At 46.4% G+C, this 27,108-nt stretch overlaps 1 protein-coding gene across 2 annotated transcripts in view; it reads right to left on the bottom strand.

Annotated features, from left to right (window-relative positions):
* Positions 1-26,285, bottom strand: part of LOC147105865 (uncharacterized) — a 155,531-nt gene extending 129,246 nt beyond the window's left edge. Inside the window, exons 1-3 of one of the 2 annotated variants that reach the window (XM_086010689.1) lie at positions 26,050-26,285; positions 25,430-25,571; positions 20,426-20,579 (exon numbers count right to left, since the gene is read on the bottom strand). In XM_086010689.1, coding sequence (XP_085866815.1) covers positions 20,426-20,489 — 64 coding nt within the window. In that variant the 5' untranslated portion in view covers positions 20,490-20,579; positions 25,430-25,571; positions 26,050-26,285. The remainder of the gene's footprint in view (positions 1-20,425; positions 20,580-25,429; positions 25,572-26,049) is intronic. The other variant, XM_086010690.1, reaches the window with a different exon arrangement.
* Between the last annotated feature and the right edge of the window lie 823 nt (positions 26,286-27,108).

Below are 27,108 nucleotides of genomic sequence, written 5' to 3'. Positions count from 1 at the left end.
AGGAGAGGGACCTGGGGCTGTATATTCCAAATCCTTGAAGGTGGCAGAGCAAGTTGATAAGGCAGTTAAGAAAGCGTATGGGATACATGGCTTTGTAAATAGGGGCATTGAATACAAACACAAGGAAGTCATGCTAAACCTCTACAAATCACTGGTTAGGCCTCAGCTGGAATATTGTGGGCAATTCTGTGCTGTAAGAGTCTATGAACAAAAGGTGTTCAAATAAAAACATTTTTTTTTTTAACTGTCCCTATAATTTTTCTCCCGAGTTTGCTGGCAGCAGTGTCCTAGCAATTAATCATTAATTCCTGGAAACCCCAGGGCAATCCTGCAGGGTTGGTAATCCTCAGGGGCAGTCTCCACAGGCCACTCTCTACAGTAGCTCCGAGAGGCTGGTTAGGCCCAGCGGTAGGCTGCCTGCCTGCCTGCCCTCTAGATTGGGGGATCATTTTGTGGAAATGGGGAGACTCAAAAGAATGGCAGGAAAATCTTAAAAACCAAAAAGACTCAGGTGCAATTCGGAAGGAACGTCTCTGATCATTTCCGAGGCGTGACTCGTTGCTAACCAACAAACCCCGATCAGAGATCAGCAACAGCACTTTTTTTACTTTTGACTTTGCATCTAAACAGATTTTAAATGCCCAAATTAATAACGAGTGACCCATTTTTATTATTTGTTTCTAGTTCATTTAAAAGCAGAGTTTAAACACAGCCCTGCGGGTACAGAAATGCTATTGGCTGTAATATATTTAGCCAGGTGCTGCAGTAAAAGGTGGCAGTCGATATATTTTGCTCCATGTGTAATGCTAAAGGAAAGTTCTCTTTAAACTGCGATTGCCCTGGAACCTGTCCCTCGGATGGGATGTTAAGACATCTGACTGCTCCTGTGTTCCCACAGCTTGGTTTTGTCCTGATAAAAAGGATGATTGGTGACCAATCCAAGAGACCAGCCTTATGTCTTCAAAAGTGACTGCAAATGACTGTTGTATTAAATCATGTGATGCACTTTTTAAAATTCCTTTATTCCCAGTTTGAACTGACGGCGTAACATCAAAGTGTTACAGACCAATTACTTGACATTTGAACTGTACTTGACAAGAGAGATATATATTGGAAAAAGTCCATTTTTATGTCGAAAAGAAACGACTACAAAGGACAACATGTCCTAACTAACAGAAAGCAGAGAGTCGGGATAAATGGGTCATTTTCTGGTTGGCAAACGGTAACTAGTGGGGTGCCACAAGGATTGGTGCTGGGGCCCCAACTATTTACAATCTACATTAATGACTTGGATGAAGGGATCGAGTGTAATGTAGCCAAGTTTGCGGATGATACAAAGATGGGTGGGAAAGCAAGTTGTGCAGAGGTCTCAAAGAATCTGCAAAGGGATATAGACAGGCTAGGTGAGTGGGCAAACATCTGGCAGATGGAGTATAATGTGGGAAAATGCGAGGTTATACACTTTGGCAGGAAAAATAAAAAAGCGAACTATTATTTAAATGGAGAGAGATTACAAAATGCTACAGTTCAGAGGGACCTGGGGATCCTTGTGCATGAAACACAAAAAGTTAGCATGCAGGTACAGCAAGTAAGGTACAGCAAGTAATCAAAAAGGCAAATGGAACGTTGGCCTTTATTTCAAGGGAGTTGGAGTATAAAAGCAGGGAAGTCCTGCTACAATTGTACAAGGTATTGGTGAGACCACACCTTGAGTACTGCGTACAGTTTTGGTCTCCTTATTTAAGGAAGGATATACTTGCATTGGAAGCAGTTCAGAGACGATTCACTAGGTTAATTCCAGAGATGAGGGGTTTGACTTATGAGGAAAGGTTGAGCAGGCTGGGCCTATACTCATTGGAATTTAGAAGAATGAGAGGTGATCTTATCGAAACATATAAGATACTGAGGGGGCTTGACAGGGTCGATGCAGAGAGGATGTTTCCCCTCATGGGGGAACCTAGAACGCGGAGGCACAGTCTCAGAATAAAGGGTCGCCCTTTTAGAACTGAGATGAGGAGGAATTTCTCTCAGAGGGTCGTAAATTTGTGGAATTCTCTGCCCCAGAGAGCTGTGGTAGCTGGTTCATTAAATGCATTTAAAGTGGAGATAGACAAATTTTTGCAAGATAAGGGAGTGAAGGGTTATGGGGAGCTGGCTGGGAAGTGGATTTGAGCCCAAGATCAGTCACGATCTTATTGAATGGCGGAGCAGGCTGGAAGGGCCGAGCGGCCTATTCCTGCTCCTATTTCTTCTGATCTTCTGTTTTTATGTGAACAATTCCCTTATAAAGGTAAAAGACTTTAAATTCGAGTATCCCAGATGTCACTGTACAGATACATTCTCTACTTTCAGTTTTGTGTTTCACGTTGCTAACGGCCAAGGATTGAACCAGAAAAACATTGGGGTATAAATTTGTTTTGGGCAGTCGCTTAAAATGGGCGATAGCAAATCCGCAACACAGTGCCTCATCTTCTTCTCCATTGACTGCAATGGAAAAGATAATTGGGCAGAGTATGAAATGGGTTGCCGAATCGTTATCGCCCGTTTTACGCTATGCCACGTCACGCTATGCTACACCTTGCTCAGTCCAGGGATTATCTAACGGGAAAGTAATTTTGCAGCTGAAGGGAATTCCATTTTGACATCTGACATGAATCAGTCATTCATGAAAGAAAGACTTATGAAATAATACTGAGCGGCCTGCGGGTGGCGCTGTCCAGGGAGAGTATAAATACTCGGGCACGGGCCCAGCTTGCGCAGGACATTCTTAACAGGAACTAGTGAAGGACACAACTGGACCTCCATGTTGTAAAACAGTTGATTAAAGCTTTGTTTAACGCTTAGATCAAGTGTCTAGTAGTTTTCTTACGTCAACATCCATTGCTTAGAAATACTTACCATGTACGTCGAAATGTACAATGCAAGTAGTAGACACATCAACACATCAACTATTATGGAATCAGCCGTGGCTCAGTGGGCAGCACTCTTGCTTCCGAGTCAGAAGGTTGTGAATTCAAGTCCTACTCCAGAAACTCAAGCACAAAAATCTAGACTGACACTCCAGTGCAGTGCTGAGGGAGTTGCTGCACTGTCAGAGGTGCCGCCTTTCAGATGAGACATTAAACTGAAGCCCCGTCTGCCCTCTGAGGTGGATGTAAAAGGTCCCATGGCACTATTTCAAAGTTGAGTAGGGGAGTTCTCCCCATGGTCCTGGGCCAATATTTATCCCTCAATCAATGTAACAAAAACAGATTATCTGATCATTATCACATTGCTGTTTGTGGGAGCTTACTGCATGCAATTGGCTGCTGTGTTTCCTACATTACAACAGTGACTACACTTCAAAAGTAATTAATTGGCTGTAACGCGCTTTGGGACGTCCTGAGGTTGTGAAAGGCACTATATAAATGCAAGTTTTTCTTTCTTACTGCTCATTACACTTGCCCCAGTAAAGGTGCACTATCAGATGTTGTCCTTTATAGATATTTACTTTTCTACATAAAAATTGACTTTTTCCAATATATCTCTATCAGGTACAGTTCAAATGTCAAATAATTGGCCTGTAACATTTTGTAAAGCTCTGTCACATGGTGACTAAACCAGTGCAGCCACTCCCTGTTGCAATGGTCATATATCATAAAATTGTATTTTTACAGATAACTGTGATGTGTCAATATACTTTGAACTATATTGCGTTTGTGATACAATAAAATAGTGCCAACATTGATGTTAAGTGCGTAGTTTTAGAAATAAACAATTTCCGAGAATGATTCCAGGAATGAGGGACTTCAATTACGTGGATTGACTGGAGAAGCTGGGGTTGTTCTCCTTGGAGCAGAGAAGATTGAGAGGAGATTTGATAGAGGTGTTCAAAATCACAGAAATCACAGAAACCCCACAGTGCAGATAGAGGCCATTTCGGCCCATCGAGCCTGCACCGACACATATCCCACCCGATCCCCGTAACCCCTACACCAACACATATCCCACCCTATCCCCGTAACCCCACGTATTTAATCCCCCTAACACTAAGGGTCAATTTTATCATAGCCAATCATCCTAACCCGCACATCTTTGGACTGTGGGAGGAAACCGGAGCACCCGGAGGAAACCCACGCAAACACGGGGAGAATGTGCAAACTCCACACAGTCACCCGAGGCCGGATTCGAACCCGGGTCCCTGGCTCTGTGAGGCAACGGTGCTAACCACTATGCCACCGTGCATGAGGGGTCTGGACAGAGTAGATAGAGAGAAACTGTTCCCATTGGCAGAAGGGTCAAGAACCAGACGACACAGATTTAAGGAGATTGGCAAAGAACCAAAGGCGACATGAGGAGAAACATTTTTACTCAGCGAGTGGTTAGGATCTGGAATGCACTGCCTGAAAGGGTGGTGGAGGCAAACTCAAATCATGGCTTTCAAAAGGGAGTTGGATAAGTATCTGAAGGAAAAAAATTTGCAGGGCTACGGGGAAAGGGCGGGGGGGGGGGGTGGGACGAGCTGAAGTGCTCTTGCAGAGAGCCAGCACGGGCTTGATGGGCCAAATGGCCTCCTACAGTGCTGTAACCATTCTATGATTTTATGAAAACAAATCATAGGCATTGGGACCAGTAATACTGCACTGTTGTTCAATAACTTTGCTGCAACCAGAGCAATGGTAGAGCTCAAGGGCTAGATATTCATTATAGCCCAGGAATGGGCGGTATCTTTAGAAAAGTTTGAGAATTAGCGGCACGCACTAATGCTTTAGACTGCATGCAAAATTCATTCTTACTGCTCAAAGAAATGATTGGGGCGCTTAATCAAGTCTTAAAGACCTAGGCCTAGAAATTGGAGTGAGGCGCCAAACTGGCGCCAAGTTCGCCTGGGCGCAGATTTTTGCGCAGCGTTCGGAGCAGTAGCGATCGTCAGATATTCAGCCTCAGTGCCCCTAGAGGGAGACGGGGCGCGGCTCGAGGCGCTCCGCGTCCCTCTTAGGGCGCTGAAAGTGAATTTCGCAGCACAACGTGCCGCAGCGCCACACGCTGCGGCACAGCACGCTGCGGTACTGCAGGCCTTCCTCCCATTGTTAAGGGGGAGGGGCCTGCAGCAGCGCGAACCCCGATCGCAAGTGCCGGCAAAAGAGTCCGGCACCGTGGAGAAGTGCCGGGCTCTCGGGATACAGCCGGCAATGCCGCGGGGGGGGGGGGATCTGGAGGCCGGGGACGGAGGTGCTGGCAGGCGGCCGCCGAAAAAAACGGCCGCCCTGCACCTCCACCTTAACTTGCGCCTCTGCCAGCGCAGTAAGGCCCCGTGAACCGGGCGCGGGTAGTGAACGGCGCAACGGCGGAGTTCGCTACCAAATATCGCGATCGGGGCGCGAATGGGGCGCTGCGCACACCGATGACGTCATCGGTGGCGGCGCAGCGCAACAGGCTAACGCCACCATTAGCGCCCCTGCTGAATGTCGCGGGAGGCGCTGCCAGTGGCGCTACAGCCACTGGCTGCCTCTTTAGGCGCTAACAGGTGGCGCTACTCACCCAATTTCTCCCCCCAGCTCAGTAGCATTACACTCAAATGGTGGACCAATATCGGGTGCAGTCTAATCTCAACTCATCATTGCCACAGGCTTTTCCCAGTACTTAAAGGGGAGGTTCATTGATACTGCAGCATCTCATTCTCAGCATTGCACAACAAGGAGAAGGAGCCGGAGGACTGAAGCAAGTGTGCTCATGGAAGATCCATCTTGGTCGGGTGGTCAGGGTGATTGAATGCTTCAACAAATGCTATATACCACCATCTGTACCACAAGCTTCACACACTGCCCAAAGCACCAGACCCCCAGCACTCACCCACCAACAATCTCTACCTACCAACACTCACACCCACATCTCATGCCTGGCACACAATGACAGCTATTCAACTATGACAGGCACAAGGGTCATTAGTTATTAGAATGATTGTGACATGTGTGATATGTTTATGCATGAATTTATTAATGGAGTTTTTAATATTTTATGGTCTCTCTCATTTCACCTTTGCACCCAGGAGGACGCTGTGATATGGCATGACACAGGGATGGTATGATGGGCATGTGGTGAGCAAAAGGGATCTGGGGTTTAAGTCATCTTGGTGTGGGGCTGGAGGTCTGTTTGGAGGAGATGGCAGAATTCTGTGACGACCACCTTGGTGATGCGGAACCGTCTAATACACTGCATCTCACTTAATTGAAGGTAGGAGAATTGCTGTCAGAATACCCTCAGAGGGTAAAGCCTCCTGGTGAGAGCCCTGATGTCCCTCCTCATCCTTCTGTGCACATATTCCCGTAATTTTGCCTGCCTATGCTCCCTCCGCCATAGATCCTGGAGGGCGAGGTGGCATGCCAGTACAGTCCCCATCAATGTTGCCAAGTGTAGCAGTTTGAATCTTTGAACAATAAATGTAGCCACTTTCCACTTGGCAGAAGACTGCTGATAAAAAAGCTTGAAATTACTCATACAAATTGCTCCACTGGCTGAAACTGACAAGAAGCCACTGACACTAACCTGCCCTGACAGCTGCGAGTGATTAATGCTGATGCCTTTAAATAACGTCCCTGGAACCGGCTTCCTGCAGCTGCACGCCTGCTCTCCCTGTCGCTGTCTGGTCGAAGCGCTAATGTAGGTAGTGAAAATCAATTTCGTAGATCAGGCAGCCAGTGAGCATTGCACACTCACTGACATCATGATCTGCCTGGCGTTGAAGTTCCCGGCGGTACCTCGTACCAGCGGCACAACGGGGGGACTGGATTTGCCGAGCGGCGCTGGATTCACCTCGCCCCGGTGCTACTGCATCAGCACCCCGTTAGCGCTAGCTGCTGGTGCTAACGGGAGGTGCTAACCAATGGAATTTTTCCCCCCAAGACTCCTAATGCCCATTACTTTCACAATGAAATTATGAAAATACTAACTGTAGGAATTTCAGCTTGGTCCTAAGCTCTAGAATTCCCTCCCTAAACCTCTCCACCTCTCTCTCCTCCTTTAAGAACCTCCTTAAAACCTACCTCTTCAAGCAAGCTTTTAGTCACCCCTCCTAATCATCAGATCACAGTAATCTGTAAAAGTACAACTTTATGATATATGACCATAGCAACGGTTAGATGTCAATTTTTGCCTGATTCTGCTCCCGTGAAGCACCTTAGGATGTTTTTCTGCATTTAAGGCACTAAATAAATGCATGTTGTTGTTGAATGAAAATGTGCACAACACTACCGCCTTAACATAGTCTGAAAGAACTAAGTAGATTGACTTGATGACTGTTTACTTCACATTTATCAGCTTCATTAAGCGGATGGTTGAACTATTATACGACACGTGCATGAAAAGCTCTTTTGACTGTATTTATTTTGGTCAAACCTGACGGGTAGTTAATTCCTGTTTGTGTTCAAGGAGGGATCTTTACAAGAGTGCACTGGAATGACGCCTGCGCGATTTGGCAAACCGCCCCTCACTGCATCAATCGCCCCAGAATTTACACGTAAGAGTTATTTATAGATTAATCTTCAATTTAAAAAAAAATGTGGCAATTAAGATTTTACTCGATTAGTTGTGTTATTTAAAGTACATTATTTAAGAAAGGAGGGAGAAACCAGGAAACTCGAGACCTGTCAGTTTAATGTCAAATTGTGGGGAAGTTACTGGAATCTACAGAGTGACGGAGTACTTGAACAAGTATCAGCTGAGTGAGTCGGCATGGATTTGTGAAGGGTAGGTCACCTCAGATTAATCTAGCTGAATGTTTTGAGAAGGTCACTAGCATGGTGGACAAGAGAGTGTCTATAGATATTGCCTACATGGACCTCCAGAAGGCATTTGATAAGGTTTCGCACAAGAGATTATTAGCAAAAATAAAAGCACACAGAATTGCAGGTAACCTTGTGATGATGGGTTGGTAATCGATTGGGAGATAGCACACAGTCACGTGGAAATGACTTATGAAATAATACTGGGCGGCCTGCTGGTGACGCTGTCCAGGGAGAGTATAAATACTCGGGCATGGGCCCAGCTTGCTCAGGACATTCTTTTATAGGAACTAGTGGAGGACACAACTAGATCTCCATGTTGAAAAACAGTTGATTAAAGCCTTGTTTAATACTCAGACCAAGTGCCTAGTAGTTTTCTTACGTCAGTGGTTCTCCCCAGAGATCCGTACTGGAGTCTCAGCTTTCCACCATATATACTGGCGACCTCATTCTCCTGTTAACTGCCTGCTCGCACTCTCAGCCTCGAAACGCTCTCACTCTCTCATGCCATCGTCTACAGATCCTGTGCAATGGATACGCTGCATAACATCACCATGATTGGCGGAGGGGGTTACTGTTACCCCATCTTTTCATTGGTCAGCTGCATCAGAACATAACTCAACATAAAGTAAATATCCACAACCTTCCACCAATAAGTTGGGCACCCGAAACCTCGTGGGCGCTGGTGTGACTGCACCACTTGCACCGTTGTAAGTTACACCACTGGTCTGACCCCCGGAGAGAACGATGGATACGGCTGAGCCCAGCCTGCTACAGTTCTTCAGTGGTTCTCTGCTCGCCATGCAGTTGAATGAGCTGGGACCTGGTGGAAAATGCTCGGTGAACATACAAGTTCCTGTTAAGACTTCACATCACCGACTGAACTTAAGTAACCCCACTGCTTCCAAAGTCTACTGGAATTCAGAAACGCCTATTTATTTTGCAACAGTTTTGTTGAGATCATCAAGTGAAAGCTGCTGCATTGATCTTTTGTGATTGTTCAATTTTTACTTATAATTAAACCTGATTTGTAGGTTATAGCCCAAGACACATGGCTCGATAGTGTGATATTGCTTCAATTCAAAGAATAAGGAAGATAAAAGAGGGTTCGTGTTATCTTCAGTGAGCAACTAACAGTGACAAGGATGTTCTATTTGACTCATAAGCAATAATCACATATGATCCTTGATACCAAACATGAGAATATTATCCTGTGCCACTTGAAATTGTAACAGCTACTAGAAGGATTAGGGTCCTTGGAGCAGAGTTTCATGCAATTGAATGCATATTGCGAAGTCAAACAAGATCAGCATGCCCCTATCAAGATTTGCAGCAGGTTGGTACGCAGTGATGGGGAGATGCACGGAGAGATGCACTGAGTTGGATTACATAGCTGATGTGATAATAATAATAACTTCCGGGAAGTTATGTCATCACTTCCTGTGAACTGTGAACTATGAACTATGAACTGTGTACATACCTCACTTCCTGTCATATGTCACTTCCTGTTGGACTGGTATAAATACTGGACTGTTCAGTATTGTAAGAGGCTTCTACCAGAGGCATGGTAAAGACCTCTCTTGTATATAGTGTGTTTGTAAGTTGCTTAAAGCTTACCTTAAAGTTACTTGATGTGTAAGACTCCTTTTCTTACATCAATTTAAGCAACTTAATATTTACACTCACAAATACTAGACCTTCGGACAAACTCGGAGTTAAGGATCCAGGGAACCACCCATCATGGAGAGAATCCTTAGACCTATTCATCTGGACTTGGACCCGAATACACCAGCAGCTGGCAGGGTATGGAAGCATTGGTACCGTACTTTTGAGAATTTTCTGGATGAATGTGAAGCGGATGCTCCTACTAGATTGAGGATACTTATCAACTATGTGACCCCAAAAGTGTTCGAATATGTTGATGAATAGGATAATTACGATGAGGTGATTCGGGCACTGAAGAAACTGTATGCCAAGACTCCAAATGAGGTCTATGCTAGACATCTACTGGCCACAGCCCAACAAGGGCCAGGGGAATCGATTAACGAATTCCTTCAAGAACTTCGCAGGCTCAGCATAGATTGTAACTTTCAGGCAGCCTCAGCTGAGCTGTACCGCGAAGAAATGATTCGTGATGCTTTCATCTGCGGGATTGCCTCTCCATTTATACGCCAGCGTCTACTAGAAAGTAAAACACTTGAGCTACAAAAAGCTTTTGACCTAGCTTGTTCTCTGGATTTTGCAAAGAGAAATGCAGACCTCTATCAGCTGCCCAGATCTCGATCTGCTGCTGTAACTGCAACCAGACAATTCAAGCGGTCTCAGGTGAACCCTATCATGGGGGAATCTAATTCTGATAATTCTGATGAAGAAGAGGAGGATGACCCCACTTTAGCAGCCTCTTGGCAATCTAGGAGGGAATGCTTCTTTTGTGGAGATGCTTTTCACCCTAGGAAAACCTGCCCTGCTCGCAATGCAATCTGCAGTTATTGCAAAAAAAAAGGACGCTTTGCTAAAGTTTGCCTATCAAGGGCCTCTACGAGGGCCAATCCAGCTAAGGCCTACAGAACTGCCCCAATTAGGGCCTATCAGGATGCTCCAGCTAGGACCTATCAAGCTTCCTCTCGAGCTCTCTCCCGAAGAAGCACACCGAGAGTTTTAGCCACTCTCTGTGCAACGACACCAATTACAGCTGCTTGCCCACAGAACCTGTCTCATGCAGCTACAAAAGTTTCAATTAAAGGGCATACCTTAGGTGCCTTAATTGACTCAGGAAGTACTGATAGTTTCATTAAGGAACACATTGTTGCGAAATTGAAACTACATGTCTTCCCATCGGACCAGGCAATTGCGATGGCTCAGTCATCACTGAATACCAGAATCTCCGGCTTTTGTATTGTTGATATGACACTTAATGGTCGCATGTATCCCTCCACCCGACTTTCGGTACTCAAGGACTTATGTAGTGATCTCCTCTTAGGGCTGGATTTCCAGAAACAGCATAAGAAACTCACTATTGAGTTCGGCGGATCCAAACCTGGTCTTACTATTTCTAATATACCGTCTAAATTACCGTTTTGTGCATTATCAGCAGCTTCACTGGATGAACCCTCATTATTTGCCAGTATTCCGCCTCGATGCAAACCAATAATAACGAAATCGCGGCGCTTTAATCAGGAAGACCAATCTTTTATTGAGGCTGAAATCTCTCGACTTCTAGCAGAGGATATCATTGAACCATGTTCATCGCCCTGGCGGACTCAAGTCGTCATTGTCAAGAACCCTCTAAAACCTCACAAACAGCGACTATGCATTGATTATTCGCAAACCATCAATCAATATACCGACTTGGACGCCTACCCATTGCCACGCATTGATGATATGGTTAATAAACTGGCCGAATACAAAGTGTTCTCAACTTACGACTTAAAAAGTGCCTATCATCAGGTACCCTTGAAGGTCTCAGATAAGCAGTACACGGCCTTTGAGGCTAATGGACGGCTGTACCAATTTCATCACCTCCCATTTGGGGTTACTAATGGAGTGGCTGTCTTCCAACGGGCAATGGATGGCCTGGTTAAACAGGAAAACCTAAGGGATACTTTTCCCTATCTTGATAACATTACCATTGCAGGTCACGATCAACAGGAACACGACGCCAACCTCCAAAAATTTCGGGATGCCCTCCATCGCCGTAATTTAACCCTGAATGAATCCAAATCTGTTGAGTCGCAACCGACCATCAACATCCTTGGCTACTGCGTAGGCAATGGTATCATTAAGCCAGACCCAGAAAGACTTCGCCCGCTCCAAGAGCTCCCGTCACCTAAGAATCTGGCTTCTTTACGTCGGGCTCTCGGTCTGTTTGCATACTACGCTAAATGGATTCCTCATTTTTCGGACAAAATCCAACCCTTGCTGCATGCTAGATCATTTCCACTGGGAACAGCAGCTGTTGCAGCCTTTAACCTTCTCAAAAAACAGTTGGAGAAAGCGGCTCTTCACTCCATCGATGAGAATCTCCCTTTCGTGGTTGAATGTGATGCCTCGGAGGTGGCGATCTCGGCTACTCTGAATCAGGAAGGTCGTCCTGTAGCATTTATGTCCAGGACCTTACAAGGTGCCGAGCTACATTATCCTCCGGTTGAGAAGGAAGCCACAGCCATCATAGAGGCAGTACGGAAGTGGAACCATTTTCTAGCTCGCCAGCACTTTACATTAATCACGGACCAATGATCAGTCGCCTTCATGCTCGATAATCGAAAACGAACCAAAATTAAGAATAAAATACAACTTTGGAGGATGGAACTGGCCTCTTTTGGTTATACCATTCTCTATCGGCCAGGCAAGGAGAATGTGGCCCCGGACACCCTCACACGGGCATTCTGCTCCACTATGTCGTCCTCGACTCTCATGGATGTCCACAATGGATTGTGTCATCCTGGCGTTACGCGCATGCTACATTTCGTACGATCACGGAATCTCCCTTTTTCCACTGGAGATGTAAAGAAAATATGCTCAGAATGCCGGCTTTGTGCGGAATTAAAACCTCAGTTCTTCCGCCCCTCAGATGGTATACTCATACATGCAATCCAACCGATGCAACGACTTAGCATCGATTTTAAGGGCCCAGTGCCCTCTTCAACTCGGAACACATATTTGCTCACCATGATCGACGAATATTCACGTTTTCCGTTTGCCTTCCCCTGCTCCAATATGCTGGCGTCCACAGTAATCTGCTGCCTTGAGCAGGTATTTTCTCTCTGTGGCATGCCGGCTTATATTCACTCAGATCGGGGTCCATCCTTTATGTCAAGGGAACTCAAGGACTACCTCTCAGAACGGGGAATTGCTACAAGCAAAACAACACCATACCATCCCATCGGAAATGGGCAGGTAGAGAGGTATAACGGTATCATCTGGAATTCCGTACGTCTCGCTTTAAGATCTCGGGGCCTACCAGGCCAGCAATGGGAAACAGTGCTTCCAGATGCATTGCACTCTATACGGTCCCTGCTTCCTACAGCCACAAATACTACACCTCATGAGCGGTTCTTTGGATTCCAGCGTCGCTCATCTCATGGGACATCACTCCCGTCATGGCTAACTACTCCTGGACCTGTATTACTCCGAAGATACGTTCGGACGTCTAAAAATGACCCTCTCGTAGACGAGGTCGAACTAACCGATGCCAACCCCACCTATGCAAACATACGATATTCCGACGGCCGAGAATCTACCGTATCATTACGGGATCTGGCTCCCTGCCCACCAGGACCTAGTGGGACATCGGGTGATGGCATTTCACCAGGAAACTCTTGGGACCTATCGGGTACTCCTCTCCAGGATCCTGATCGAACACCAACTAGCTTGTTGCCGGTAGAACCCCGTACTCAAAGTTGCGACCCTCCCAGTACCGCGCATGAAAGTACTGATCCACCACAGACCAGCTCTGCACCTCCCTCTGAACAGAGGCAGTCCGACTTTGAACCTATTGGGGCTCGTACACGGAGCCATGATCTCCCCGACCCTTCACAGGGTAATCCAGGCCACACAGACTCTGACCAATGGCCAACCGCATGTAAGCGGACCAGCGACCCTCTACGACGGGAACCCAAACGGGTGCGACTCTTCCTCGTTCGGCGGCTGCGGAACAAAAGGTAGACCACAGCCTCCTAATCCTGCAGGAGGGAAGAATGTGATAATAATAATAACTTCCGGGAAGTTATGCCATCACTTCCTGTGAACTGTGAACTATGAACTATGAACTGTGTACATACCTCACTTCCTGTCATATGTCACTTCCTGTTGGACTGGTATAAATACTGGACTGTTCAGTATTGTAAGAGGCTTCTACCAGAGGCATGGTAAAGACCTCTCTTGTATATAGTGTGTTTGTAAGTTGCTTAAAGCTTACCTTAAAGTTACTTGATGTGTAAGACTCCTTTTCTTACATCAGCTGAGATACCCAAAAGTGCATGGCTTTATTAAAACATGACAAACTGGGTTTGGAAATGTAGAAACCTAACTATGAAAAAGCTGTGAAAGCATTCTGGCTATAGAGATAAGATAGTTGTTGACACTGAATCAATAACCTTATTGAAACAGAAGGTTAAAGGCTCCGGTAGGCTGACCTTTTGGAATTCAACAATGGTTCACCCTGGTTAAGGTGTTCTAATTTACACTTTGTAAAGAAGCACATAAAAGAAACATCTGCCTTCGTAAAAATGACATCAAGTAAAACACACCTGCCGTTACATTGTTTTTTATGGTAAACTTAGAACAACTGGAGAAGAGACATCATTCTATAATGCTACCAGCTAAGGTGACTGTAAGAATTGCAGGGGTCAGCAGAAAAATGACTAGAGATAATTAGCTTACATCAGCAGAAAACCTTAAAGGAAATACCACTGGAAAAGGGTATAAATATTGAACTCTCAAATGGGATAGTAGACTCGCTGTAATCGGGCAAAGCGACTCTCGGCTTCAGAGATGGCTCTGTAAGTCTCCAACTCTTTGTACCTCGGGGATCAAAGGTATTTGATTTTGGTGGATATCCTGTAGAAAACTAAGAACTGTAAAACTGTAGCGAAGTTAAGATTTGAGAGTAAGGTTCTGATAATAGAATTGTAAGCTTTTTCTTTTTGGAACTGTTAATGTTGCGATTGACTCACCAACTGTAAATTACATGTTGGTTCTTTAATAAATCTATATATTTTTAGAATTGTCTCACATAAGACTTCTGTATCAAACTCGCGAACTCAATTTCTGTGCACTCTTTGGTGAGGAGTTGCAGAATTCTGGGGGAGTTTTCCGGACCCTCATAATATCCAGAACATTACAGTCTAGCTAAACTTATTAAAAGTGCTATCTAGAGGACGGTAACATTTTCAGGTTGTTCCTTTCCTTTAGGGAGAGATAGTCCAGACTTTTAGACCCAATTAAGTGTCTTTAGGATTCGGCTACCTCAAACTTTAGTTGAAAGTGAACATCTGAGAAATACACCTGATCTGGGGTAGCCCTAAAGGGGCTCGGACTAATAATTATCACTTCAGTTTGACTGGGGAAGGGCGAGGAGAACAATGCTCTAGATCGCTTGGCTGAAAGTAAAATGGTGGGTGAAATCACTCAAGCAGCTCACCAATTCCCCTCACAGAAGCAGTGGACTAGAAGAAGTTTTTCTAGGGTCTCAGTCACGTTCTCCGGCAAGCCGGGTTATGCGCAGCAGTTTGTGCATGAGGTAGATGCAGACATTGCTAGTCTGTTGTGAAAACACCCCTCCCCCTTGCCACGTAGGATTGTGGGAGATGTCAGACTTGAAAGAAGAGAAAAAACTTGCATTTCTATAGCACCTTTCACAACCTCAGAACGTCCCAAAGCACTTTACAGCCAATGAAGTACATTTTGAAGTGTGGTCACTGTTGTAATGTGGGAATTGTGGCAGCCAATTTGCGCACAGCAACCTCCCACAAACAGCAATGCGACAGTAACCAGATAATCTGTTTCAGTGATGTTGGTTGAGGGATAGATATTGGCCAGGACTCCACTGGTCATTGACGCATGAGGAACAGCTTGGTAACACAGTCACACCTGCTGGCTCTGCCACAAAACGAAAAGAACAGTAAGTGTCTCTCCTTTGGTTGTTTGATAAGCAAATATTTTACCCCAGTCAACACCACCTGTACCTGCTTCAGCTCGGGAATGACAAGTGAAACAGAATTTACAAATCAGTTCCTTCCTAAACATCCTTTGCTTCTAGAATTGCTTTCGCATTGTTTCTTGTTAATTGTGGCCAATGGTTTTAAAACCTTTCTGTGTGGGGTTGGAACGTGTCATTAAAGGCGCTATATAAATTCAAGTCGTTCTTTCTTTCTTTGAGAATTGTCACCCATTCTATAGCCAGTGGAGGCTATTGTATGTCCAAGTGAAGAATCTAGAATTTCTGACACTCTGTCAGCCCTCAAGTGATGAGGCAATCTCCTTTACCTACAGTGATCACAACATTTTAAAATGGGAAGAAAAAGGCTGCTGGAACATGCCTCTGGCAGCTGGCTTATGACCCCAGCACACACCTCACAAGTGTTAGACACCACGAGCAAACCCAACCGACAAGGGAGTCACGAGACACTTTAGAATTACATTTCTCAAATTACAAACTATAGAAATGATCCCTAAACAGAGTCACGAGATGCCTGGAGGGCAGTATAGTATTTTGCTGCCACAGTTAATTAAATGGGTACAATGTTACTCCGTTATTAGTGGAACACAGCACAGTACAGAGCGGTACAACAAGGTCACAAGATAAGGAAGGCCATTTGGTCCATCTTAGCTCAAACATCCAGAGAGATACTAATGGCCCCTCATTGTAGCATCCAATTGTTTCTTAAATGTTTCCAGGGTTTTTGCCTCCACTATTTTATCTGTAAATGTATTCCACATGTAGATCACTCTTTGTGTGAAGAAGAATTTCCTAGCATCTGTCTGAGGCTGAACCAGACTGTTTGCAACCTTAGTGTCATATTTGACCCGGAAATGAGCTTCCGACCACATATCCGCACTATCACTAAGACCGCCTATTTTCACCTCCGTAACATTGCCCGTCTCCGCTCTTGCCTTAGCTCATCTGCTGCTGAAACTCTCATCCATGCCTTTGTTACCTCTAGACTTGACTATTCCAACTCACTCCTGGCTGGCCTCCCACTTTCTACCCTACATAAACTTGAGGTTATCCAAAACTCGGCTGCCTGTGTCCTAACTCGCAACAAGTCCCGTTCACCCATCACCCCTGTGCTCGCTGACCTACATTGGCTCCCAGTTAAGCAATGCCTCGATTTCAAAATTCTCATCCAGGTTTTCAAATCCACCAACGGCCTCGCCCCTCCCTAGCCCTGTAATCTCCTCCAGCCCAACAATTCCCCCCGAGATATCTGCGCTCCTCCAATTCTGCCCTCTAGAGCATCTCTGATTTTAGTCGCTCCACCATTGGTGGCCGTTCCTTCAGCTGCCTAGACCCTAAGCACTGGAATTCCCTCCCTAAACCTCTCCGCCTCTCTACCTCTCTTTCCTCCTTTAAGACGCTCCTTAAAACCTACCTCTTTGACCAAGCTTTTGGTCATTTGCCCTAATTTCTCCTTATGTGGCTCGGTGTCAAATTTTTGTTTTATAATGCTTCTGTGCAGCGCCTTGGGACGTTTTACTACATTAAAGGTGCTAAATAAATACAAGTTGTTGTTTTTGTTGTTGATATCAGTCCTAAAATTACCTTTTGTTAGTTTGAATCGCCATCCCCTAGTTCTACTCCCACAGTTTAATTTAAAGTAATATTGCAAATGAACTTTCTCTGTATCCTTAACAATCTTACATGCCTCCATAAGATCAGCACAGATGCGTCCTTCCTTGGATGAATAGCCTAGTTTCGCCAGTCTTTCCCCATAACTCAGACCTTTGACAATAGGCATCAGCCTGGTGGCTCTTCTCTGCACTGCCTCCAGCATTTGAATGTTGCTATTGTTTCTTGGCAGCCAGAACTGGATGCAGTATTCAAGGTGCAGTCTGAACAGAGCACTGCCCAGTTTGATCGTTACCTTGTCTGACATATATTCTACTGGAATGACTATTACAGTTCAACATCCTATTGGCTCTGTTTATTGTAGCTCTGCATTGGTTGGACATGTTTAGCATGGCGTTTACTAAGGCTCCTATGTCTCTTCCAGCTTCAACCGTAGTTATTTCAGCCCCATTCACGAGGTGCGCGTGTTGTCTATTTTTCCTTCCTATGTGCAACACTTTACACTTGTCTGCATTAAATTTCATCTGCCATTGCTCGGCCAATTTACAACTGATTCTGTAGTTTCTCAGCTGCCTTCTCTGATTCCACTGCCCCTCCTTACTGTAGTGTCATCTGCATATTTGACCACTTTGCATTGAGTTTCTGAATCCAGGGCATTTATACAATTTAGAAATTAGCAGCAAGCCCCGAGGCACGCCACCCATGTAACTCCTCTAAAGAGAATTTGTTGTTTCCTACCCTGCGGTCACTTTCTTATCCATTCCTAGGGTTTAGCCTGAATCGCCCCAAGTTTGAATTAAATGAATAGCTTTTGGAGTGGAACTTTAGGGTTAGAGTTAGTGAAAGAGCTTTGGATGTGGAGGTACACCATGTCGTAGGGCTTCCCCCAGTCCGCTTAAGTTGTCACTTCCTTAAAGATGTTGAGACGCTTAGACAGACAGGATCTTACCCTTCGGAATCCATGCTGACTGCTGATAATCAGGCTTAAATGTTTCCAGGTTTTTTGCATTCAGGCTTGGGCTGACAAGTGGCAAGTAACATTCGTGCCACACAAGTGCCAGGCAATGACTATTTCCAACAAGAGTCTAACCACCGCCCTTGACATTCAACGGCATGAACATCGCCAAATCACCCACCATCAACATCCAAGGGGTCACCATTGACAAGAAACTTAACTGGACCAGCCACATAAATACTGTGGCGACAAGAGCAGGTCAGAGGCTAGGTATTCTGCGGTGAGTGTCTCGCCTCCTAACTCCCCAAAGCCTTTCCACCATCTACAAGGCACAAGTAAGGAGTGTGATGGAATACTCTCCACTTGCCTGGATGAGTGCAGCTCCAACAACACTCAAGAAGCTCGACACCATCCAGGACAAAGCAGCCCGCTTGATTGGCACCCCATCCACCACCTTAAACATTCACTCCCTCCACCACCGGCACACTGTAGGTGCAGTGTGTACCAGTTACAAGATGCATTGCAGTACCGCGCCAAGGCTTGTTCGGCAGCACCTCCCAAACCCACGACCTCTACCATCTAAAAGGGCGAGGGCAGCAGGCTCACGGGAACACTACCACTTCCAAGTTCCCCTCCAAGTCACACGCTATCCTGACTTGGAACTATATCGTCAACCCTTCATCATCGCTGGGTCAAAAACCTGGAACTCCCTCCCTAACAGCACTGTGGGAGTACCTTCACCACACGGACTGCAGCGGTTCAAGAAGGTGGCTCTGCACCACCTTCTCAAGGGCAATGAGGGATGGGCAATAAATACTGGCCATGCCAGTGACGACCGCATCCCATGAACGAATAAAAAAAAACTAGATGGTTGTTGTACGGATGATCTTCATGTTTACTCCTGGTAATCGATTCCCTTATTTTACATGAAATGGAAGTAAGACTATTGGGTCTGTAGTTGCCTGTGTCTGTATTGTCACCATTTTTTAATATGGGCACCAAAATAGCCTGCTTCCAATCTACTGGTACCTCACCAGTGTCCATTGATTCCCTCGTAATGATTGTCAGTGCCTCACATATCCCCTCGCTACTCTCTGTGGGCACTCTGGGATAAATACTATCTATATCTTGGAATTTATTGTCTTCAGCCTATTTAGCCTGTCTAGGACTTCAACTGCATTTATGATAAAGGCATGGCTTTTACCTGAGATATCTTTGTCCCGAGAGGACAGTTTGCTCAGGTCTTTGGAGGAGGAGGTAATCAGTGAGAATATTTACTATTTTATGTTCATTCTCAGTGTCATGTCCATTTGCACCATTTATGGTTTTCACCATTCTTGTCCCCCCTCTCGTTTGTTGTGGCACTGACGGATTTTTTCCTGTTATGCTTAGTCCCACTCAATAAAAAAAAAGTTTTCCTTCAATTTCTCTGAACACTTTTGTTTATTAGCTCTAAAAATATTGGAGGTGGAGGGAGTCTGTGCAAGGCAGTTGGAGGCGGGGCATCATATGGTGAAACCTTATGGGGGAAAAATTCAGTTGGTTTGCGCCTCCCGTTAGCGCCTTAAGAGGGCGCTAATGGGGCGCAAAGCAACTAACGCCCAGGTGTGGCGATGTTTGAAATTAACTAGCCATTTTGCAGTGCCGCTAAACACTACCGCCACGATCTCCTGCGCCGGCAGATCGTTACGTCAGTCGAGTGCGCAACGCCCCGCACCAGATATTGAGTGGCGCCCCCTGCCTTACCGCCTGCCGCTAGCAACGACAGGTTGAGGGGAGCGTTTTGCAGTCAGAAAGGGACTGGGGGAGCGCTCTTTAAAGGCGACCGCTTCCTGCCTTTTTTTGTTGGTGACATTTTTGCACCACGCATTCTGAGAGAGAGAGAGAGAGAGAGAAAGAGAGAGAGAGAGAGACTTCTGGAGAGATTCAACGCTGTGTGAAGGAGTTTTGGGTACTGAGCAGCACTTTGCAGGTTCATTTTGATTTGCCCTTCCTTGCTTCGCCAGTGCTCTGAGGTAGCGCCTCGCTCCTCGGCCTTTGCGCCTTAAGACAGGTGTGAAGCGCCTGATTTAGCGCTCCAATCACCTCCAGGGGCGATAAAAGCCAAATTTGCCGTCGGAGGCGATAATTAGCGGCAGGCGCTAAACTTTGCGCACGGCCGATAATGGCGCCCCAAACGGGGCGATACTGAATTTTTCCCATGTCCATCCCGAATTGGCAACCCGATTCAGCGGTGGCAACTTCACCTGAGTAAGTTGAAATTTCAAGCACAGTACAGAAACAGGAATTGCAAAGTACTGAGACAGAGGCCAAGGCAAGTTCCTTTAGAGATGTCATTGCAATATATATCCATAATAATATATTTAACAGTAATGTCCACTGTGTGCAGATAGTAGTTGGCCAAATTAGTGCTGAGCCTACCTTTAAAGGCAAGGGTTGCCTGAATTATTGACGACAGGAGAAGGAGCTGCTTAATCCTAGCCATGTGGAGGCGGTCGGTTCAACTAGCTCAGTGCCTCCTTCCAGTCCCAAACCGGAGCACTTCCATCCTCGGTCCCGCGTTGGTTCTTTCACCCTTTAAGCAGATCTTTTTATAGAAGAGTTTGAAAGTATCATTGCTCGTAACAGCCCACACCAGTCCCTCGTCGCGACGGCATCTGACACACATGGTCTGACTTTCACTTTCGCTTTTTTTCACTCCTTACACCGCCCCCCCCCCACACACACACACACACACACACGCCACCCCTCCCCTTTAACTGTGAAATTCCTAGAAATGTTCTAAGTGGATTTCTGAGAGCAACAACAACAAAAAGTTGGGTGGGAATCGTTGGAAACGCTCTGGGGGTGAAAGTCCCACTCTCTGGGTGGTGCTGTCAGGTCTCAGGGCAGAGGCAGCCTAATCTCCAGCGGCAGCGCTAGATGTTGTTATTTTGGTTCCAGTGAAATCGGCGAAAGGAATCGTGCTTTTTCCCGGGGGAGATGAGCTTGGGGCCAATTTACACGCTGCACTGCACCCGGTCCTGCAACAAAAACAAAACCAGAAAAACCTCCCCAAATAACTGGCTGGGCTGGATTCTCCATATTCAGTTTCATTGCAAATACCTCCTCTTCAATCCTGCCCACACTTGACATATTTCATCCCACGCCACGTCCTTCCCGGAATAGACAATCACTAACTGTTTATGGTAATCCGTGCATTTGCTTTCACCCAACCCGCCCCATTTTTCTGCTGAAATGTGCCAGCTTGCCTGACTGGCAAAGCTGGGGTTGTTCTCCTTGGAGCAGAGAAGCGTTGAGAGGGGATTTGATCGAGGTGTTCAAAACCTTGAGGGGGGTTCCGGACAGAGTAGAGAGAAACTGTTCCCTTTGGCGGAAGGGTCGAGAACCAGAGGGCACAGGTTAAAGGTGATTGGCAGAAAAACCAAAGGCGGCAGGAGGATAAACTTTTTTACGCAGCGAGTGGTTAGGATCTGGAATGCACTGCCTGAAAGGGTGATGGAGGCAGACTCAATCGTGGCTTTCAAAAGGGAATTGGATAAGTACCTGAAGGAAAAAAGTTTGCAGGGCTACAAGGAAAGGGTGGGGGAGTGGGACTAGCTGAAGTGCTCTTGCAGAGAGAGCCGGCACAGGCTCGGCGGGCCGAAGGGCCTCCTTCTGTGCTGTAACCATTCTATCATTCTATGCACCTTGCTGGCATGACCCTTGCCGGTGTACTGTTTCACTGGCTCAGTCTGTCCACACCCTCCGTCATGCACTTTTCACATGAAGTGGGTGTTGTTGACAAAGTTATTTGGCTGGTGTGAGGGGTGTAGGGTGGGGGTGTTAGGGTGGGGGTGGGGGTGAGGGTGAGGGTTGGGGTGTAGGGTGAGGGTGGGGGTGAGGTGGGTGGGGTGTAGGGTGGGGTGAGGGTGAGGGTGGGGTGTAGGGTGAGGGTGGGGGTGAGGTGGGTGGGGTGTAGGGTGGGGTGAGGGTGGGAGTGGGGGTGGGGTGTAGGGTGGGGGTGAGGGTGAGGTGGGTGGGGTGTAGGGTGGGGGTGAGGGTGGGAGTGGGGGTGGGGGTGAGGGTGGGGTGTAGGGTGGGGGTGAGAGTGAGGTGGGTGGGGTGTAGGGTGGGGGTGAGGGTGGGAGTGGGGGTGGGGGTGAGGGTGGGGTGTAGGGTGGGGGTGAGGTGGGTGGGGTGTAGGGTGGGGGTGAGGGTGGGAGGGGGGGTGAGGGTGGGAGTGGGGGTGGGGGTGAGGGTGGGAGTGAGGGTGGGGGTGGGGTGTAGGATGGGGGTGAGGGTGAGGGTGGGAGTGGGGGTGAGGGTGGGGGTGGGAGTGGGGGTGGGAGTGGGGGTGAGGGTGAGGGTGGGGGTGGGGGTGAGGGTGGGGGTGTTAAGGTGAGGCATCAAAGGCGAGCCTGATGCTGAAATGCAGTCTCGGGCAGGAGTCGCTGGATAGAAATCAGGAACGCCAACTCCGGCAAATTTTTCCTCTTCCGGGTTGAGGGGCAGTGAAGCCAATCGTTGCCCCTCACCTGAGGTCAGCTCACGCAGCCCAGACTAGAAAGTCAAAGCTGGGGCGGTATGTTTCAGTGCCCCCGCTGGACAGTGAGGATTTGAGTTTTCATTTCATTTCTCAGACCACTTGTTGACACCTGAGAATGTTTCCATTCTTAAATCTTGGAGCCATTGCTAGGGATATACTCAGGGGCAGCATGGTGGCATAGTGGTTAGCACTGTGGCCTCACAGCGCCAGGGACCCGGGTTCGAATCCGGCCTCGGGCGACTGTCTGTGTGGAGTTTGCACATTCTCCCCGTGTTTGCGTGGGTTTTCTCCGGGTGCTCCGGTTTCCTCCCACAGTCCAAAGATGTGCAGGTTAGGTTGATTGGCTATGATAAATTGACCCTTAGTGTTAGGGGGATTAAATACGTGGGGTTACAAGGATAGGGTGGGATATGTGTTGGTGTAGGGGTTACGGGGATCGGGTGGAATATGTGTCGGTGCAGGCTCGATGGGCCGAAATGGCCTCTATCTGCACTGTGGGGTTTCTGTGATTTCTTGACAACCCGCAGTTGCGCCCCTCCCCCCACCCCGCGCCCCACTACTCATATAACTAAAACCAGATCCCTTATTCTGACTGCTGCGACCCTCATCCATGCCTTTGTTACCTCTAGATTTGGTTATTTCAACGCACTCCTGGCCAGCCTCACAGTCTACCCTCAGTAAACTTGAGGTCATCCAAAACTCTGCTGCCTGTGTCCTAACTCGCACCAATTCCCGTTCACCCATCACCCCTATGCTCGCTGACCTACATTGGATCCCGGTTAAGCAACGCCTCGATTTCAAAATTCTCATCCTTGCTTTCAAATCCCTACATGGCCTCGCTTCTCCCTATCTCTGTAACCTCCTCCAGCCCCACAACCCTCCGAAATCTCTGCGCTCCTCCAGTTCTGGCCTCTTGAGCATCCCTGATTTTAATCGCTCCACCATCGGCGGCCGTGCCTTTAGCTGCCTGGGCCCTAAGCTCCGGAATTCCCTCCCTAAACCTCTCCGCCTCTCTACCTCTCTCTCCTCCTTTAAGACGCTTCTTAAAACCTACCTCTTTGACCAAGCTTTTGGTCGCCTGCCGCAATAACACCTTATGTGGCTCGGTGCTCCTGAAGTACCTTGGGACGTTTTACTATGTTAAAAACGCTATATAAATACAAGTTGTTGTTGTTGTTGACTGCAGAATAGCGCAACCATAAAAATGTGAGTCTACAGCCCTGCAGTCGGGATAAGGGGATGTGATTTTGGCAATGTAAACATTGGGAGCTCGCCCAAGGCCCAGTTACAGAATTGGCAAGTGTAAGCGTGGCCTCAGATCCTTTAGCTGCAATTTGTGATGTTGACTTTGCTGACTTATCCCCCTTTATCCCGCTGCTTGTTGTTTATTTCTCCGCCTCCACAGGACTCATGCACTCACGGGGTTTTTTGTAAATACATTCTGGTGCACAGCACGGTCAATGCATTTTGTGGAACAAGGTTTACAGGACTCCCTCAACCCAAATTGTGAATATGCTTTTACCTCACTTTTCAATGTATACCTCTATGAAAATGAAAAGATCAATGAAAGGTAAACTGAAGATCTTCCACAGAATCATGGGCCGGAATTTTAACTTGGAGGCGGGTAGGGAGACTCTATCAAATCTCTTCTTAATCTTAAATAACAACAGAAAATGCTGGATGGAAGGCAGGAGAGATTAAATGTTGCAACCCTGCCTTCTATCCTAGCACATACTGTCCCTTGAGCTCCTTCCTTCCCCTCCCCCCTCCCCCAGCCTCTGCACCGGCTTAAAACCTGCTACATCCCTAACTTTTTCCAGTTCTGACGAAGGGTCATAGACCTGAAACGTTAACTCTGTTTCTCTCTCCATGGATGCTGCCTGGCCTGCTGAGTGTTTCCAGCATTTTCTGTTGTTATTTCAGATTTCCAACATCCGCAGTATTTTGCTATCCTCTTCTTAATCTTCTCTGCTCTAAGGAGAACAATCCCAGCTTCTCCAGTCTCTCCATGTAACTGAAGTCCCTCATCCCTGGTACCATTCTAGTAAATCTCCTCTGCACCCTCTCCAAGGCCTTAACATCCTTCCTAAAGTGTGGTGCCCAGGATTGAACACAATACTCCAGCTGAGGTCTAACTAGTGTTTTATAAAGGTTTAACATAACTTCCTTGCTTTTTTACTGTATGCCTCTATTAATTAAACCAAGGATCCCATATGCTTTTTTTTAACAGCCATCTTAACCTGTTCTGCCACCATCAAAGACTTGTGTACGTACACCCCAGGTCTCTCTGTTCCTGCCCCCCCTTTAAAATTGTACCATTTAGTTTATATTGCCTCTCCTCATTCTTCCTACCAAAATGTTTCACCTCACACTTCTCTGCGTTAAATTTCATCCGCCACGTGTCTGCCCATTTCACCCGTCTGTCGCTGTCCTCCTGAAGTCTGTTACTGTCTTCCAGGTGGTTTACTGCATTTCCCAGTTTCGTGGCATCTGCAAACTTTGAAATTATGCCCTGAATACACAAGTTCAGGTCATTAATATATAGCAGTGGTCCTAATACCGACCCCTGGGGAACACCAGTGTATACCTCCCTCCAGTCTGAAAAACAACCGTTCACTACTACTCCCTGCTTTCTGTCCCTTAGCCAATTTCGTATCCACAGTGCCACTGTCCCATGAACTTTAAGTTTGCTAACAAGTCTATTGTGTTCTGCATATAATGTTAAAATTATCCTACAGGGATCATTTAATGTCATTTATTAAGAACGATAACATTTTTTTGAGGGTATTTATTCTGCTATGAGGTACTTCTTCTCTCTTTTCCTTAAGCATTTCCCCTCATTTAATCCTTTCCATGTCCCTCTAGTTGCAGCAAAGGCAAGGCAATGACCAGCTTACGTGCTACCACCATTGCCGTTCTTGGCTGGCCTGTAGGAAGTGCGTGATGGCATCCTGGTGAAGAGGCCCTATCCATCCAGTTTCCCTCCACCTTGCTGGGGTGAGCCTGGTCTCTGCTCAGTGCTTCGGCACAGCGGTGCAGCTGAGATCAGACACACAAAGCAGCGAAGGATCAAAAGTGGGTCCCGCCACTCTGTGGCTTTATGCGTTGTTGCTTCACCACTGAGCCATGTGCTAGAGAAATACTTAAACTGTGAGCTAAATACCTTAATGTTAATACTGCATTAGTGAACTCACAGCTACAATATAAGGGCTAAAAACCGTTCCAAGACTTTTCAATTTGATGAGTTTAAGCTTCAAGGGCCATCAGTTAAAGGACAAATAGATCATCAAACTGTTTAAAAGGTAGGCAAGATTGTCCAGGAGCCTCTGGTATAATACCTTATGTAGATTAAAGTCAAATGTTAAATTAAAAAATACAATTACAGATAAGGAGGACGATTCAATTTGGTTTCTCCATTAACTAGTTGTGGATGACACAAAGGAAAGGCACTTGGCTCTTTTAAATTTTTCTCAGTCGGGGAAAAAAAATACATGGAAATGAAGAAATGGCATCTTACCTAAATCATGTCATCGTAGCAAAAGTGAAAGCTTTAGTGAGTCTCCATCTAGGTTCAAACGCTGCAGTAACTCCTCAAAGACAACCTCTGAAGTAATATATTGAAAATGGGACTGAGGTTACAGTCAAAAGACCATTAACAAGTAGCTTCGGCTGAACCAGCAGCTGCTTCCGCTCTCTGCCCACTTACTCAGAAGAAATAAAGACTCGTTGCTGCAACAGACATATCAGCTGCAAAGATAGGTCCGTGTTGTATGCAAGAAAAGAGACTTTTGAATCATTGCCAATTCAAAGGGTGGATCAATCGTTCTGAGCCAGCTTTAGTCCAAGACCAGAACTCTGTAGTGTTGTTCCATGTAATATTTACACGATTATCAGGTTAAAGAGGCCCCTAAGTGTTGCCACTATATAATTTTGGCTATCGAAGTTACATGCTGCATTAAGTTAATCACAGCTAGAGCTGTGTCTGGAAGTATTTGTAATGACCAGTAACATGTCATTCTAGAATGGTACACTAGGTGGAGCTGTATGTTTAGTAGAAGGCTACCCACAAGGCAGTAGTCAAGATGGATGTTGTATACTAGTCCACATGGCTGAATGACTAGCTCAAGCTAGCTGTTCATAATGAAAACGTCTATTTATTTATGAGCATAACATGGTACCAGGATTGGTAATATCTGCTGAATATTGTGAAACGCGACATGGAAAATTTGAAGCCACCGGAGGGTTTGAAACTCACGGGGAATGTCGACTGCAATTGGCGGACTTTCAAACAACAATTCGAACTCTACATTGCTGCCATCGGGTTCGGTACGAAGCCAGACGCAAGGAAAATAGCGTTACTGCTCACAGTTGCAGGCCCGCAGGCGATAGAGGTATTTAATACATTTGTATTTGATCAAGAGGAGGACAGAGAAAAAATGGACGATGTGCTAAAGAAGTTTGATACACATTGTTCTCCCAAAAAGAACGAGACCTATGAGAGGTACGTGTTCTGTTCACGGACACAGCAGCAAAATGAGACTTTTGATAGCTTTGTGACCGATCTGAAACTGAAAGC

The sequence above is a fragment of the Somniosus microcephalus genome, chromosome 17 (genome assembly GCF_052327205.1).
Source record: "Somniosus microcephalus isolate GS21.2 chromosome 17, FLI_Smic_1.0, whole genome shotgun sequence".
NCBI classification, from domain to species: domain Eukaryota; kingdom Metazoa; phylum Chordata; class Chondrichthyes; order Squaliformes; family Somniosidae; genus Somniosus; species Somniosus microcephalus.
This window is presented reverse-complemented; position numbering and strand designations above follow the sequence as displayed.